This window comes from Asterias amurensis, chromosome 2, assembly GCF_032118995.1.
Source record: "Asterias amurensis chromosome 2, ASM3211899v1".
Classification (NCBI taxonomy): domain Eukaryota; kingdom Metazoa; phylum Echinodermata; class Asteroidea; order Forcipulatida; family Asteriidae; genus Asterias; species Asterias amurensis.
Window position 1 is genome coordinate 22,948,435 of NC_092649.1, and position 19,195 is coordinate 22,967,629.

General features: G+C 37.5%; 1 protein-coding gene across 1 annotated transcript in view; it reads right to left on the reverse strand.

Moving 5' to 3' along the window:
• Positions 1 to 269: 269 nt before the first annotated feature.
• LOC139954241 (mitogen-activated protein kinase 14B-like) overlaps positions 270 to 19,195 on the reverse strand; it is a 117,094-nt gene continuing 98,168 nt past the window's right edge. The window contains exons 6-8 of the mRNA XM_071953961.1: positions 12,661 to 12,740; positions 7,841 to 8,093; positions 270 to 4,287 (exon numbers count right to left, since the gene is read on the reverse strand). Coding sequence (XP_071810062.1) covers positions 4,238 to 4,287; positions 7,841 to 8,093; positions 12,661 to 12,740 — 383 coding nt within the window. The 3' untranslated portion in view covers positions 270 to 4,237. The remainder of the gene's footprint in view (positions 4,288 to 7,840; positions 8,094 to 12,660; positions 12,741 to 19,195) is intronic.

Below are 19,195 nucleotides of genomic sequence, written 5' to 3' on the forward strand. Positions count from 1 at the left end.
ATTAACCAGTTATGCTATGGTTTTGGTATAATATCATAACTGGTTAATGGGATTTTACATGTTAAAATAATTTTGGTCTTCCTGAGACGCAAATTATTTTGTGACACGTTTTACTCGTTTCTCAAAAACTACACACCATCAGTGAGTAATATTTGAAGGGGTTAAGCTTTCCACTAATTTCCACTAACATTGTCTTAAAACCCTGTAAGTTTAATGTAAATCTGTGGACATTTTGAAAAAGTACCCGAATCCTTTAACATTATGTGAGATCGTTTAAAGACTTGGAGAATCAGAACATTTATTGTAAACTGTGATTGTCTACTTCTTATTGTGGACACATACTGAGCGGACCTTCATAAACATAGCATTTAAAAACTTGATTGACATAACGTCCACCTAAGCGTATGTAGGAAAAGTTAGATTTTTGGGGTCAAACAAAGAATTGACTAGAGTGGGATTCGAACCAACGACCTCCGGATACACGTGCCGGCGCTCTAAATAGGGACACCGCCAATAGTTGGTAGAACGCCGGCACGTTAATCAGGAGGTCGTTGGTTTGAATCCCACTCTAGTCAATTCTTTGTTCGACCCCAAAAATTGTTTAAATAAAGACGAAGGAGGACTTTGATATCAAATCAATTTGAATTGAAACATTATTTCAGAGAAAACTGAAATGATTAAGTTTGGTTTATTGAATTGATACAGAAGCCTTAACGTGGACGTTTTGTTTTGCAAATTAGTTTGTGGAGCAACCAACTATCCAACTTTTGATCCATACTTTGAACTTTTGATCCAACAATAAATCCAACAGTTACATTTTCATCTACATTTAAGTACACTAACTGATAAGCTGAGTAAAGTGGGTCGTTGAGTAAAACACAAGATTAAAATATTTACTTAAAGACACTGGACACTATTTGTAGTTGTCAAAGACCAGTCTCAACATATGCATAAAATAACAAACCTGTGAAAATTTGAACTCAATTGGTAGTAGAAGTTGCGAGATAAAAGTGGAATAAAAAAAACACCGTTAGTGTGCTTTCAGATGCTTGATTTCGGGACCCTAAAAATCTAATTTTGAGGTCTCGAAATCAAATTCAAATATTTTTAGAGGGAGCCGATTCTCATAATGTTTGATACTATCAACAGCTCTCCATTGCTTGTTATTATAGCAATTGTTTTGAGTAAATAATTTTAGTGTTCAGTGTTGTCAAAACTGGTGTTTCAGTTTTGAAAATAATACTAAAACCAAAAACTGCTTTAATAAACGTCTTCTTTGTGCACGAAGCTGGGTTTGCCTTTCAAACATTAACTTGCTTAGTCATCTAAATGTATCTCAATCAAGTAATTTAAGCAAATTGAATACTTATTTCAAATCCTCATGACGGGAACAATTATGGTGGATAGGTTGTAAGAAAAACGTAGATATTCCACAGAGTTATAAAAAACAAAAAAAACCAAAAAAAAACAACAATAAAATAATAAAGGCTTACATTTCCTTTATCACCGTTTTTGTTTTTACATAAATCTCCCAAGACTATTCAAAAAATAAACATACTTGAATATTAATCAAAGAACTGTTTGGGTAATCTTAAGAAATATTACAAAAAAAGGTTACCATTAGGCTCCATCATGAAAATAGGTTAGAAACATTATAGAACCAGTTACATACAGGAATTTTTTGTTTATTTTTATTTCTATAATAAAGTACAATTGTATACAAGACAATATATTTATATCACTTTCTGCGTTTCTCTTCTTCTTGCCTCACCTGCAATAACATCCTATTTTCACTATTACTAAACTGAACAATCCATAAAACCTCATCCTACAAACTTCGGATTTAACCAATATCATGATAACATGTATCATACAATTTGTCTCATCAAACACTAATGGTATCATTAGGCGCTCAATTGTTTGATTGCCTTAATTTTAAGACAAACGACTTAATAAGAAAGATCTTGGGCACTACTGGGTTCCTGAACGAAACCATGGTTATTATAGGTTTTCTTGGTCAATTTTAGCAAATGAGCAGCAAATTTAGTTTCTGTACGTTCAAATTAAAGCAATTTACCCGCTCCAGTTATTATTGCGTTTGATTAACTTTGACATACAAACCCAGCAGCATTTTCTTTTACATCGCAGCACTGGAGTTTTGTATTGTAAACACTGCCAATTCTAGTCTTGAAGTAAAACTGTTTTATTAATAATGCCATGCTGCAGATGTTCCATAATGGAGGATCATTTCAAAAAGGGTAAACATAGTCTCTCAATTCAAGACAGGAATTGACAGGTTAACAGTAAAAGGTCCTGTGCTGAGACTAAAACCCCAAAACGCATTCCGGCAAACTAAAATATCATGGCTACTGATGCACTTAATGTGAAATTAGAAGCTTGTCGTTATATATAAAATCGTACACATTTACAGACTAATCAGAAGCTCACAACAAACACCGATAATGAAATTGGTGACTGCTCTATATTCCGACATCCCTGTGTTCCGACACCTCTGTGTTCCGACACCCCTATGTTCCGACAACTCACATTACATTCCGACACCACTATGTCCCGACACACCTATATTCCGACAACCCAAACACCCCTATGTTCTGACAAACTGCACCAACATTTTGTGTTAGCTATTTTTCAAGAAAAACGGTGCGACTTAAAGAAACTACACCTTACCACAATTTAATCCATAAACGCCCTGTTAACCTATCTTCATGTAGTCCCCCAGAGAACTTTAATTTACATGAAAATTTTTATTCTTATCTATAATAGAAATGTTGGTATATTAAGAAGAGGGCTGTGGGTGGTAGGACTTTTTATTTATTATTATTAATGGCTACCATTATTATTATTATTTGGGGGGGTTTCGGCCTAACAGCTGAAATGCCTATTGTAATCGTAGAGGATTTTTTTGCTTTTTATGATTATTCTTATTATTAGGGGTTTCGGGCCTAACAGCCGAAAGGCCCATTGTAATCGTAGCGATTTTTTATATTTTTTTTTATTGTTCTTCTTCTTAGAACATAAGCTTTATCCTAAATGTAAAATATGTTAGAATTCTTAACTAATTAACCACATGACCCTCATTTGCATATTTAATTAGGAAATCTTTGCAGCATCATATCTCAAGAAGCAAACGGCCGATTTTTAAACTGTCTGTAGTTATAGACTCCTTAGGGGTTGGAGAATAATCTTAAAAAACCTTGACCTCAAGTTGACCTCTACTTCCGGGTCAACCGGAAGTGGGACCATATCTCAAGAACTATATAACAGATTCTCGAACTGTTTTCAGTTATAAGCTCCCAAGGCATTAAAAAATAAACTTTGAAAACCATGACCTCAAGTTGACCTCTACCTCTGGGCAACCGGAAGTGGGACCATATCTTAAGAACTACACAACCGATTTTCAAACTTTTTTCAGTTATAGACTCCTTAGGCATAAAAAATAAACTTTGAAAAACCGTGACCTTGTATTGACCTCTACTTCCGGGTAACCAGAAGTGGGACCATATATCAAGAACTATTCAACTGATTTTCAATCTGTTTCAGTTTGAGACTCCTTATATAGGCATTAACATTGACTTTGAAAAACCATGACCTTGTGTTGACCTCCACTTCCAGTTCAACCGGAAGTGATCTCAAATTTTTTATTTTTGTTCCACCAGCCGAAACCCCTCTGTGTTCATTTTTTACGAACACTTAACCTTTGGGGGGGGGGGGGCAAAAGAAAGAAATTACACAATTACACGGTGCAACAAACGAAGGGGAGAGTTGGATTTTTTTATTCAACTTAATGTATGAATGTTCAAACTAATATTCTCGGCCGAAATTCGCCGGGAATCCTGAATAGAAGTTGTGTTTTTGTTCAGAGTAATATAGTGTGAAAATAACTTGTCGGAACATAAGGGTGTCGGAATATAGGGGTGTCGGAATATAGGGGTGTCGGAACACAATGGTGTCGAAATATAGGGGTGTCGGAACATCTGTAGGGATGTCGGAAAATAGGCTGAGTTGTCGGAACGTGAAAATATTAAATCAAGCAAGATTTGAATGAACAAACAAAATTGCCTATTCAAATTTTTCTTCAACACTAATTTATTTTGTATGCCAACGTCGATAACGTCATGTTTTGCCTAGATACCCTGAACAGCAACTTGTTTTTGTTGACACTGTTGTAATTGTAAAGCCCTCCAATCTCCAAGCCTTGGCGCCAAAGCTGAGCTAATTACCTTCTGCTTTGTTGTCTTACTCCTTGAATCAGCTGAAAAGTAAGCTCTGTTGAGAATAGTAAATATTGAAAAACTAAGTTTGCGGTTTGGCAATTTTAAGCTACTTCTTTGTGCCCATGTTAAATGCAGTGGACACTATTGGTAATTACTCAATATAGCTATTAGCATAAAACCTTACTTGGCAACAAGTAATGGGGAGCTGTTGATAGTATAAAACATAGTGAGAAACAGCTCCCTCTGAAGTAACATAGTTTTTCAGAAAGGAGTAGGTTTGTTATTTTATGCATATGTTGAGATACACCAACTGTGAAGGCTAGTCTTTGACAATTACCAATTGTGTCCCACGTCTTTGATCTGACATAATAAGTGAACTGTGTTTCCGTCGATGCTACACTACACTGCCTTTAGCTTTGACCTGTTTAGGGCCAAAGCCAAAAGTGGTCATCCTGAGCTCTAAATTTTCAAGTCTTTCTTTTGGGTGAAATAAGTATGTAACTATGTAGAGTAATATCTAAAGTTTCAGGATTAAAAAAAGAAACAGAGATATAGTCTCCTATAATGCTAATTAGGAAGTGATTTAAAACGAGAAACGAGCGCTTAGAGTGCGACAGGACAGAATGATTAATTAAAACTATAATAACTTAATTAACAGATTTATCAGTTTTGTTATTTTGTATATAGACTAGCTGGTCATGGAGCACACATATCTAAACCAAATACTTAAAATAATTTTTTTAATTTAAGCGAATATGCAAATCTAAAGGTATCAATTCCGTCCTGTCGCATTTTTTAATCTATTAGTTAATATTCAAATGCTTAATTTTGCATTTATTTGTATGAATTCTTCCAAACTATCAATGACAAGTGTGTTTGACACTTAAAGCATATTTGCTTTCAATTAATTCCTCCAATTAACTTAATGAGGCAATACGTAGTGTTCATAACAGGACAAAAACAAGTGCGACAGGACGGAAATAGGTGCGACAGGACGGAAAACAAGTTTGGCAGGACAGAATTAGTTAGTCAGTTTCCCATTGTATGTTTTGTTTTCATATGGTTATTTATACACTGGCTTAAAATGGATTAAAACCATGTGAACGAAATTCCGTCCTGTCACATTTCCGTCCTGTCGCATGTATACCATAATTAATCCTCCAGTAATTGAAAGAAAGAAACATGCAAAAATTATTCTTTTTCTGTAGGTTAGAGTATATAAGGGTATACTTGATTATAAAATAAAACAATGTATTTAGTTGCATTAAATTTGATAAAAATTTAAAAGATAATTGAATGTTTCAAACACATGTTTCTATTGATCCGTCCTGTCGCGCGAATAAATTTGTGTTACAATGGCAACAAACTAAATACCATTCAATTTTTTTTGAAAGCTTGCTTGGGTCAGTTGGTTCCTTGTTTACACACCATAAATTAATTTGTGTTTTAATGGTTCTATTATTAAATGCACTGAAAATACTACATCAAATTCCGTCCTGTCACACAAACGATACTTTGGGCTTTGGCCCTTTACTTGTTTTCTGTGATGGTGGTTTTTCCACCTGAAAAATCACCCAAATAGCATTTTACGTGCCCAAATAACTGCAAGATATTTGAGCACAATCTCAGACTTTAAATGGCACGCTAGGCTTGTCACATTTGTTTTTTCGCTTGACGTTGTTTGATCCATAGATATATTTTCTACCTCTATGATTGGTAGCATGAAAGAAACTCATTGACTTTGAACAAATTAGGAATTTAAAAATAAGTTTGTGCATATCCTGACAGGTAACTTACCCACTCCTCATGGGTAGTTTAACCGAGCCAAAGGTGCCTAGGAAGATTGGCCGAGTCTGTTTAACCAAGCCACCCTTATGGTCATGGTAATTAAGAACCCCCCCCTCCTTATTTTGCAAATGCCTTCATATTTTTTCATTGAAACAGTTGGATAAAGGAAAGTAAATGTGGAGTGTGAAAATGTGCTGAGAAAGTTAAAGCAGTGTGAGCTTGAGAGAGAGAGAGGACGTGTTGCATGTGAGTGTTAGGGTTGCCGACCAAACCAGCAGGCGAGTGGATACAGCCACCGTATCGGTATTGGGCCGGCCAGCCAAAGTTATGGCCGAGAGCCACCTTCGTGTACTCAGTCAGAGTTGACCAATCTCTCTCTACAGCAACAGCAGTGTGAAGCCAATGACTCCTCTCCAATTAATTACCGTAAGTTGATTTGTTTTAACGAATGTTGAGAACTAAAATGTGTTTTGATAAAATTGTATTATTTGCTTGGAAGTGTTGAAACGACTCCAAGGTTTACAAGGTTACAATGATGAAGTCAGAGTTCATAAATATAATTCAAGTGTTTGATGATTTAGTCAATTGTGCAAACAGTTTCAGTTTCAGTTGTTTTCCCTCAAAAATCTTTAAGTTTCAACACGATGAAAAACATAAACGAAAGTGTTTGAAGTGGTAATGAAATTATGTTGTATCAAGAATGTATTTATCTGATGTGCTTTTGGTAGGGAAAACCTAGTATGTTAATTTCGTTTATAGATGACCATTTAACCCCTAGAATCAGCTACCTCTCTCACCGTACCCAAGTCTGGATCGCAAGGACGACCACGGCAGGGACACAGAGTGTGGTGCTGGTTGGGATTCACCAGCAAGACGAGGTTCGCTGCCAGTGAAGGTTTTAAGCGGAGCAACAATGATTTTGAACAATTTGGCAGAACCCTTATTATAGATTATTTATTTGTTTTACGTTGCCTATAAATTGAGAAGTGACGCACAAAGAGAGACAACATACATTGATTTATTTATTGTAGCTGTTGTACGATATTTATACCTGGATGTGAGAAGGAGCACAAGAACCATTCCGTGAAGCATATACTTTATAAGTTTATTAAAGTCCGGAAGCCATCACTTCAGTTTATACGTTGATTATGTTGTAAATACCCCTGAGATTTATTTAATAAGAATATTTGAAGTTTATTTTGTGTCAAGTGAACATTATTTTGTGCCTGTCGTTCAGAACAAGATTACATATTGTAGCTAACTGATATTTTTTAACATCTCAGCTAAATAATAGTTTAACAATGTAGCTGTTCACTTGTGGAAGGTATTTACGGTCATTTTGTAATATATGCGTAGCTCTAACTTGTGTTCAAAACAAAATATGGTCTATGGCATCATTGACGTCATTTACTTTATTCCTTAACTCTATTATGACATGCAGTTTCACCCGATTGCACAACGGGGGAGGTAATTGTACCCATCGTGCCATTTGTGCAAAATAATGGAGCGATTTAACAAACGCATGACGCCACAGGTGTGGGTTATTATTATTATTATTATTTATTCAACCAATACAAGGAACAACAAACAAGTTACAATAGCACAAGACAGAACAATAACGGGAAAAAAAAACAATTATAAAAAAGCAAGAAATAAGGAAAATAAATACAGAATTAAATAAAAGAATAAATAAGGTTAAAATAAATTAACTTAAATAAATTAATAATGAAACGTTGGTAAATAATGATAATGATATGAAATAATACTGTACTGATGATCAAATAATCCAATGAAATGACATAAAGTAACTAGCTCACCTTTCCACTGCTGCACAGTCAAGTCTTGCTGTTCAAAGGAGTCATCAAACTGCTTACCAATAGGCTCATCACTTTCATCATGATATTTGGCAACATATGGATGGCTCAGTGCCTCTTCTGCAGTGATACGCTTGTCCACATCCAACAGAAGCATTTTCTCAAGAAGGTCAACAGCAATTTCATTTGCTCCAGCAAAATATCCACGGAAATCTTTTTTCTTTGTTTTAGGTTGAGACTTTACAAAGTTCCGTGCCTATGCAAAATCGTTAAGTGAAACAAGGTCAATCTAAAGACGATCCAAACTTTCCCAAAAAATAATATATTTGATTAATATAACGCCTAATATAATGTTATCTCCAGGCGCTTTACAAAGTATTTTAATTAAGTTCTGCGACAATGATTACATGTATATCCCTGTTATCAGTTTAATAATCTCCATAAAATATTTGACTACACCATACATGTTTGTTCCACTAAATGTCTTGAAATTTTATGTTGGGAAACTAATACTTCTGATCCAGACATTTGATTTATAAGTTAAGAATTTGGCGCCAACTCATTCAATCACAATTTGTACTATCACTCACGAACACCTTATTTTTAATGTCTAGGTTTATTGATGTCTAGGTTTATTAAACGATGCCTTTCAAATAGCCCTAACCATCAGACAAGAGCCTTTAAACTCAATTGATAGATACATAGGACAAATCAAATAGGTATTTCTCGTTGAATAAGAGGACGGTAACAACATAAATCTCGCCAAGACATGGGACATCATCATTTTGTAGAACAGGTTTGGTCAGGGCAGTGTAAAACAGTACACAATGTTGCTTTGTCTTGAGATATCACATTTTGAGCAGGCCAAAAGTGTTGAGTAAAGGTCCCGTCTCATGTCCGCACCCTTCTTTTCCCTTTAAATTTCTTACGCAATGATAACAAAATCATGATTATCAGCGCTTGTATGGCTGACATTGTCAATAAAAGCCATGTAAAATTACATTTAAAGACAGTGGACACTTTTGGTAACTGTCTAAGACCAGTCTTCTCACTTCTCATATGCATAAAACAACAAACCTGTGAAAATTTGAGCTCGATTGGTCATTGGAGTTGCAAGATAACTATGAAAGAAAAAAACACCCTTGCCACACGAAGTTGTGTGCTTTCAGATGCTTGATTTCACAAATTTGTGGAAAATTACTTCTTTCTCGAAAACTTACTTGAGAGGGAGCCGTTTTCTCACAATGTTTTATACTAGCAACCTCTCCCCATTACTTGTTACCAAGTGAGATTTTATGCTGATAAATATTTTGAGTAATTACCAATAGTGTCCACTGCCTTTAAAGCCATTGGACACTTTCGGTACAGAAAAAAAAAGAAAAAAAAGACAGATTTACAAATAATTTACAGGGTGTACAGAAGGTAATGGTGAAAGACTTCTCTTGAAATATTATTCCATGAAATGCTTTACTTTTTGAGAAAACATCAAAACAATATAAATTCTCGTAAGCGAGAATTACGGATTTATTATAAACACCATGTCATGACACGGCGAAACGTGCGGAAACAAGGGTGGGTTTTCCCGTTATTTTCTCCCGACTCCGATGACCGACTGAGCCTAAATTTCCACAGGTTTGTTATTTTATATAGAAGTTGTGATACACGAAGTGTGGGCCTTGGACAATACTGTTTACCGAAAGGGTCCAATGGCTTTAAAGGGTCTGAGAATTTTTTACAAAAAGTCCACAGATTTACATTAACTTGAACAATTTGAAGATAATGATAGTAGAAAGCTTCCCTTTAAATTTTACTTGCTGAGGTGCTGTAGTTTTTGAGAAATGAGTTAAACAATGACACCAAAATAATTTTAGTCTCAGTTTTAGCATGTTTTAAACAGATTAACCAGTTATGGCATAACATACCATAACTGATTAAAACGTTTGTACATGCAAAATTGTTTTTGTGTCTTGTTTTTCTTCTCATTTCTCAAAAACTAAAGCACCTCAGCAAGTAATATTTTAAGGGAAGATTTCTACCATCATTATCTTGAAAGTGAGTAAGTTTAATGTAAATCTGTGGACAATATGTTTTGTGTTAAAAATAGTACAAAAATCCTTTAAGTATTTTGATTTGTCAAGACAAAGTCATGGAATGTCAACGGGTAGGCCTCCTGTTAAGTTGTTAGTTTTACATTCGCGGTACTAGTTTTACATTTTCTACTCTGCGGTAGTAGAATAAGGAAAAAAAGTTATCTAAAGAACAAACTCTACCTGGCAAGTTGATACAAACCAAATATATAGTGTAACCAACTGACTTGGAGTACACAGTCAATTGTTCACGTAGTTATTTTAATTCACAGAATTCCTTTCCTTATAAGTAACTTCAATTTAAAAAGAATGCTTGCAGTTCGCTGAGGCGTTACGGGTGTGGCGCGGAGCTATCCTGCATTGGCAGCGCTTGACTCAAATCATTCTTGCACAAGAAGCCACAGCGTCAAGATGTGTTCTTTCCATTATTTTTGGTCCACTATTTTTTATTTGAATTACGTTGTATCATCCGTCAACGAATTAATGTCACGAACGACTACCATACCAGAACATTTTTTTCTGCAATGTCACTTGAGAAGTACTAATGTAACCTGATATTGGAACATAGATCTCCGTCTCCACTTTTGGTAGTAGTGGGCAGTAAGCTTGGGCGGCTCCTTCGGTTACCCGGTGCTACCCGGTTCAAAATTGAAAACCGGACGAGCGGTTCCACTCTTCTGTGGAACCGGGTACCCGCTTTTGTCGGTTCCAATTTTAAAAGACCGAGTCTCAATTATAAAAGGCTCTGTGGAGCCGATCCTGCCACGAACCGGCTCTAGAAATTGAGGCTTGATGTTGAAAGCGGTGACCGCAGATACAGTGTGCAAAGGCTTCAAGCCGACATGAGTATCAACTATCACATGTGGCTGCATACACAGTGCACACACAGGCATCTTCTACAACCACCACATGTATGCATGTACATGTCATGCATATACATGTACATGTATAAACAGCACGTTGTGATTGGCTGTCGATATATCCATATTCATAAAAGCTTGCCCCATGCACAAAACACACAGTACTGTATGCATGTACAGGCATGTACAGGCATGTACACTTGTATGTACAGAGACGACACACTGCATGCACTACGGATGTACTGCACTACGGATGTACTGCACTACGGATGTACTGCACTACGGACTACGGACGTACTGTACTACGGATGTACTGCCGGCTAAATCAAAGACTTGTTTAAATGCAGGGAGAATAGGTGCTCGGTGGCACGATGTCTGATTGACTTGGGGTGGGTATTCGTTAAAAATAGATCGGCTCCAATTGTGTGTGTGTGAGCTGGGGACCGACTTCTGATTAACGTGGTTATTTTCAGTTAAAATAGATCGGCTCAATTGTGTGTGTGTGAGCTCGGGACGGGCGGCTTATGTTTTATATTGAATTGGAACCGGGTATGTCTCAGAACCGAGCTTTTTTTCGGAACCGGAACCGAGCCCCAAATTTCTGGAACCGCCCAAGCTTAGTGGGCAGGTACTTTTCTCATGCACAAACTACTTTACAGGGCAAAGTGTTTATGTTATATATGTTAAGACGCCTAGGATTTTCCCACACTAGTGACCAACGCAGGGATTTCGGCTCTAAAATTAAACTTGCTTTACCTCATTCAATCTCTTAAAGAGGCCAAGACAGTTGCTTATTTACAGAGGAGTGAACAGCTTTGGTTGTGAATGGTATAGAGGCGCTCAGTGATTTTCCTCACATAGTATAGTAGTTTTGCAATCGGCATATCACCTGTGATCGTGGTGTGCTCCTGAGCCTAGACACTTCATGAATTCTCTCTTTGAGTTGCACATTGACTGGCCAGTTAATCTAATGTGTGGTTGAGGAGTTATGAAATGACGTCATCATAACGTCATGACAGCTTTGCTGTCTTCATACATGTATTGAGGTTCAGTTGTCTTATGAGTTTCAAGGTTCAATTCAGTTTCAATCTTCAGTTATATTCCAGAGAAGAGTTCCAGGGAACAAGGGGAAGAAGGAGAAGAAAAAGAAGGGGGTGGTGGGGAAATATCACCTTGAAAAAACAAATAAGAACAGTAACAATAGGTGTTACTGCTCGTTGCACGATCTCTTAAAAAACCCAAGAATTGACAAACACAAATGCCCCACTGAGAATAATCTCAATCTTGAGTTATTGCTCAGACAAGATTTATTTTGTTTTAGCCATAATGACCTCTAAATTTGACCTAGGGGTTCCAAAAACAATGGGGCTTCTGGGGTATTACGGGAAAGTAGCACATCCTTTTGTTTACATTCCAGCTATCAGTCAATAAACTATTTAAATTGGTTAGTTTATCCAGAAATTAATCTGCACAGGCACTTTATTCTTCAGTTGTAGATTTGAAAGACATGTTGACACTGACAAAGTGTTATTATGTTTTGAACTTTCAATCATGAAATACATAAAGGATGAGCCAAGAACGCTCCATGCATTTAACTTTGAGACCATGTACAATACATGTGCGTCGTCCGTCCACAATTTGTGCGCATAGATATTGTTGAAGATGGTGTGTTGTTGAAAATGTTTAATAAAAATTAATTCTCCACAGTAAAGAAAAGAATAAGCACAATTTTAGTCGTACTCCTACATCTCCTTTTTTTATTAATCTTTCAGATATTTTATTTATAAAAATTAGACAACTTATATGATGTGCAATATGGCCTACTTTTTTTGTCCAGCGTAGTGTTACTCTTGTACATGGTTATGTGTATACTTACATCTTCACTCTGGATTTTGGCAAGGATTTCATCATCAGGTGTACCAGTTAGATCCATGATGCGGCTCAGCTGATCAATGTCTGTCACTTCTGTTAAGGAATACTTCTACAAACCATTGTAAAAATAACTTTCCATAATATACAATAATGTGTATAAAAACTATGCTTGGTGACACTTTCCAGCAAAAAGTGTCCTGAAGCAAGTACAAAATAGGGCCTTCAGTCATGCAGGCAGGAACAAAACTGGCAACAGTGTCTTAAGTGTCTTTCATTGGAATAGCATATAGCAGTCGCACTAAAAACCGACAACTCACGACCCCTCACGACAACAATTTTTTAAATGCACTTTAACAGAACATTTGAACATAATTCAACCGTTAAATATGTGCACAAGAATCATATGCATCTAAACCACTTTCAAACTGTTGAAAAAATTGTATTTTTAACTGTAAAAAAGGTGTTTTTTACCCAGAATTTAGTAACGAATGGAAATATTCGCCATGTTGTCTTTCGACGTACTTGGACGATTCTATTACACCGCAGGGGGCAAGGTAATTTCTGAGGGCTGAGTTTTATTTTTTCGTTTTGGTTTTAGCTGCTGATTTTTTCTTTCTTGTTACACTGTAGTAACTAAGCCGCCACTCTTGATTTCGAAACTTAAATATAATATTGTTTTAAACTCCATTAGATACATAAAAAAAATGGTAAATAATCATCTTGCATATTGTATCACCCCTGCGGTATAATAGAATCGTCCAAGTGCGTCGAAAGACAACATGGCGGATACAACCGTTCGTTACTAAGTTTGTGTTTTCAACAGTTTGAAAATGATTTGGGTGCATCTTGTGCATAATTTAACGATTGACTTATGTTCAAATGTTCTGTTAAAGTGCATTTAAAAATTGTTGTCGTGAGTTGTCGTGAGGGGTCGTGAGTTGTCGGTATTTAGTGCGACCCGCATTATAGTAATGGGAGTAGCAGTAAGACTGCATGTAGTGGTCACTATTATTAGACCTCGTTTCCACTCAAGGTGCACAGGAAAGACCCTGCAAACATGGTTGTTTGTGCCCATATCTTGGTTAAATTATTGTTCAAGTTTATTGTTTGTTGAGCTTAAAGAAAAATACACATCTTCAACAAACATTCAAATGCATGACCACAAGACAAAATGTCTGTATACATATTGTACATGTACATAAATAGAAAAATATGCTTTTCAACCACAAAATGTTATAGATTTTACCCAAAGTGGGTTAAGGTATACTAGGGATTTCCTATTCAATTAAGAAAATTATCACCTCTGACAACCTTTAAAATGCAATTCCAATGGGATGCATGATTGCCACAAATCTAAAGAACTCTCCCCTTTTCCCATAAAAGCATACAAAGGTGTGGTTACCGTATTTTCCTGCGGATAAGACGCGTCTTATCTGACTTTTTAGACCCCAAAACACCGATGCGTCTTATATTTCGGTGCGCCTTGCCTGACGATTTTTTTTTTATTTTTATGATCACTGCGTAAAAATAAAAAATACCTTCATGCATACCTGCCAACATTCGAAACCCAGAAATAGGGACAAGCCTGGCCGGGGTCCAGGGGTCACCAAGGCGGGGTACTGTGAATGAGTGTTTTCTTCCAGGGGGCTCTGCATTGCAGGGGACAGTGCCCCCTGGAAGCTAACAGAACTACACAGCTTCCAGAGTCATTTGGGGGCTAAACATTAACATAAAGTAAATTAACTTTGAATGTGGAACTACTCCATAAAAACAATACATTAGTTCATTATTATTTGATAACACAGCTTTTCACCACCTTTCTATTGGTGTAGACCTTTGTATGTGGATTGTTTTGCTTGTTTTAAGAGGGCTGGACTGTATTTTGTGTCGAAGCAAGTTTCCCTCTTTGCCAGCATTGCTTGCTTGTGAGTGATCAAGCTGCTCAATGTAGATGTAGAGAACACTCGTTCACAATCAACTTTTGGTTTTAACAAAATGGCGACCGCAACACCCTTCGTACCACGACGTCGTCGACGAAGCAAATACATGTGCATAACGTATTATGTATGTACACACGCACACACTCACGCACCGCATGTATTGGCTTGACACAATAAACTTGGTACAAGTCCTCTCCACGAATCTCTCTACGCGTACAATGTTGTTGCACGGACTAAACGGACACTTTTTGAGGGAGCGCATGTTTCAACAAGTCTATGATACAACTAAACTCTTCATCAGTCGTTAACAACATTTGTTTTTATTGATATACACACACACACGCACACATCACATGCTTGACAAATGATTTAATAAACTTGATACAAGTCCTCCACACGAATCTCCCTCTACACGTGCGTACTTGTTCACTCACACGGCTACTTTGGGATGAAATGCACGTTCGCTCAGCAAGTCTAAAATACATCTAGTCTTGTTCTCAGCCGTTCATCATCAATTTTCTTACTTTTTAATAATAAAATCGTGAAATCTGAGAAACCGGGACAGTCCCGATTTTAGGCATCTTTGAAACTCAGAAACCGGGACTGTCCCGGGAAAATCGGGACAGTTGGCAGGTATGCTTCATATCCAGTTCAAATCAACGATCTTTGTGTGAAGAATCCTTACTCAATAATGCGGTCGAACAAGGCTATTCAGACACTGAGACCGTATTTTCGTTCGAACAATGCCGCAATCCCCCAGACGGGCCAATTATTCCAACAATGCTGCAACGTGTTTATTCCCCATGACCCTGCTTTCATTCCATTAATGCCACAATGCGTCTAGCTTTCGGTCCAACAGACGTCGGCGGTGTACAAACTTTTTTTTAAGTGGCCGGGTAATCGTTCCGAAAACGACTGACAGTCAATAACTTCATACAAACGTCATTCACCCAACCGCTATTGTGTGGTAAACTTTGAGGGTTTTTATTGTAGCATGGAGGGGTCATCCATGATTGTAGAGAACAGCGATCTCTGAAGTGTGCTTTTAGGCTGAACGTATTATTTAAAAGGATGGGGTAATAATTTATTTTTGTATTTGCCTCTTTAGTTTATAGACCTTTGTGATTGATAAGTGCTTTGGGAAATTAACTGTCATCTTTGGTAGGACAAGAGTTTTATATTATTGTTAAACGTTCAAATCAGATTAATATTTATTGCCTCTTTTAAGACGTTTGCTTTTAAAAAGTATTATGGGAACGTAGCATTATCTAACTAGGATATGATTTGTATGTGTTTGTAAGGCCAAATAAAATAATACAACACTAGCCAAACAAATTAGGGAAGAAACCACATTTTATTTTATTGAATTATTTTCTTGCTCCAAAACTTCAGGGAAGGAACGGTTGTTAAAATCATGCTTGCCCTTGCATGAAACTTGCCTGTAAAATCAATGATATCCAAGTTCAGACTCGAAAAATCTCTCAAAATGACACAGAAAATTAGCCCCAAAACACAACCGTTCCGAGGTCTGTAAATTTAAGATATCACGCCTATAGTCGTTGTTACTGTGCGTGTGACAATAAATACAAGAAACATTGAACGCTAGAGGGCGTTTTGGAACAATGTAAAAGCGTGAAGTTAAACGCCCTCTATTGGTAAAAACTATGCGAACCAGCAATAAACGCATTGAGACAAGACTCGACGTGTCTGGGCATGCTTGGGATCCGCACAGTCACGTGGGAATTTTGGCGCATTTCCAGGTAGCGCAAATGCGAGGGCACAGCGCATTCCGTCGGCGAACATCGCTCAATACGGTGCCCACATGGTCTCCAACATCTGTTGTGCAATCTCGAGATTGAGCAGCGCAATCCACAGTGTACATGTGCATATTAATGTGCATGCAGCGACATCCCAGCCGGCGGATACATTACTACACACACACGTTACGTCCGTCTGTCGTTGCAATGTATCTGTATCAGCAAGGATCCTCGTTGTGTGGGACGTCGGATGTCCAGGGAGGCATTGTGTTCATGTTGCAAATAAAATTAACTTCAGACAGTGCGTGGACCATGGTTTCTGCCCGCTGATTGGGCCAGACTTAATGTTAATAACAATATACAGTGTTGGTTGATTGGATAAAGGTCGGTATACGTAGGTTCTCAAAGGCAACAAATTACGTCTTTGTGTCAATGTACCGACACCGGGTGGCGCTTTTGTGTGCAGTTACACGTGCGCCTTGTGCGGCGGTGCACCTTGTCTGCTGACGTTTGAATTTTTTTGGGTCATTTTAGCGTCCTGCGCCTTGTTCGCAGGAAAATACGGTACAAGGGAGAACTGTTATGAGGCTAGTATTTTATGAGTAGATTAGGTGTCCCTACTGAGGGTAATCTTCCTACAGAAAATAGCCCACCATATACTAATCGGGGAATAACAGTGCGATGACCCGGTCTTCACTGTGTGGTAGATACTTCCAGACATGTTCAGGGGCCATATTTTAGCCTTTGATGGTTCCCGTCTCTTCCTTGCGTTAATCACATTACCGATACTATGAGACCAGTGACTCTTTTAAATAATGGTATGTTCAGCGTCCTCACTGGGGTCAAAGGAGGCAGATGATTGGCGTTATAAACGCGTGCATGAGCGCAGCGTCCATGTAGCATGTCGCTGTAAACAAGACCATTATGGACAAATGAGTTTATACGCGCGCACCTGTTATCTCAAAATTGATACATTTTCAGCGCGTACGTGCAAGTGCGCAAAGTTGCATTGAAACTAACATGAATATAATTAAGTTTGCAATACAGTGCATGCAACGCGCAAACTAGTTTTACACAATGTATGCTGATTTAGGGGCCAGTTTTAAATCGCTTTTTTCCAAAGCCGGTCTTTATACCGCCCGTTAATACACCCCACGTGACCGGGTTTTTACCAATCAGAGACTTGAAACCGTCCAAGGTATTTATTAATGCAGAATAACACTAGTATCAGTGATACAAGGATGAAAAATACACACAGTATCGGGCCCAGATAGTAAGATTCTGAACTACATGTACATTGAATAGTGCTGGCACATTAATCTGCAGGTCGTTGGTTCGAGTCCCACTTCAACCATTTTTTTTGTTTAACCCCAAATCATTTAAATTCAGCCAGTCAGTTTCCTTTGTGGTTTACAACATTTAATATCTGAAGTTACAAGTTGCATTCCCTTAAAGGTTTTGGGTAGGGCCTACTTTTTGTAGGACTCAAAACACTATGTCCACGGACTGACATTAAACTTATACAGTTTGTAGATAATGATTGTAGGAAGCTTCCCTTAAAATTACTTTCTGAGGTGCTGTAGTTTTTGATAAATTAGTATATAAAAAAAAGAATGTCACCAAAATAATTTTTAAGACAGCCACTCGAGGCTGGTATCTGGTGTAATTCACAAGCCTCAAAGTCAGAGATGCCAAGTTTGGTGACCAGCTAGAAGTGAGAGTTTTCAGAACCCACTCGGTCCTTTACTCCAATTTGTCTATGAGTTCTCATACATGACTAAAGTCTGTTATACGGTACAGCCCTTTAGTTGCCATCGAGGCACTGAGGGACCGAGACGAGCGAGACCGGCAACGTGTCCCCCTACTCGCTACACGCAAGGGAAGCTCACTCGTTTGTCAATCAAACGAGGGCGCCTCTCGAGACGAGGGATCTCACGTTCAGTTGGAAAGCAGCTATACGAGACAAACGAGCGAGGACCCGCGGAACTATCGAGTACCCACGAAACGAAAAGAGCGCTACACAATGCAAGAACAATTTCAGGGATCGTCTTCTTGAAAGTTATTACAAAATGCAGTAAACACAACCAGTGTCGGTATTGACCAATAATGAGAGCAGAGCGGAGTACAAAGCAAAACATTAAAGCCTTGTAATACTTTGTAACAAGTTACAACAAAGTGTAGCAACAAAGTGGCTGGCTCCAAACTCCTGTCTGTTGTTGCCGTTTGAGACTTCCAATATTCTTTGTTAAAATAGTAAGAATTTCCAACGAACTCCCATGTTTTTAATAATAATCGCCGTTTCCATATACAACCTTTTTGTCTGTACTCCTTGCCGTTTTGGGACTTTTGAGTATTTGGGAACATTTTTTTAAGGAGAAGGCGTCAGTTCAAACTGAATGTTTTCAATAATATTGCTGTTGTGGGACGATAAGCAGTTGGCTTTAATTTTATTTCAACAGTAAGAATGTCCGTACTCCGTCTTCAATAAGTTGCCGTTTTGAGACATTGATAACAATTTTTTTAAAGGGTAAGAAGGTCCAAACTCCGTCTGTAATTGCCGTATGAGACGATCCAGTATAAGAAAAAAACTAATATTGTTTATTAATTAATAAGCATGTCCAACGAACTCCCATGTTTAATAATAATCGCCGTTGTGGGACATTTTCATGTACCAAAATTGTTTTTATTGTAAAAATGTCGGTACTCCGTCGTCGTGAATAACAAATTGCCAATTTGGGACTTTTGAGTATTTGGGAACAATTTTTAAGGGGAAGACATCAGTTCAAACTGATTTTAATTTTATTTCAACAGTAAGAATGTCTGTACTCCGTCTTCAATAAGT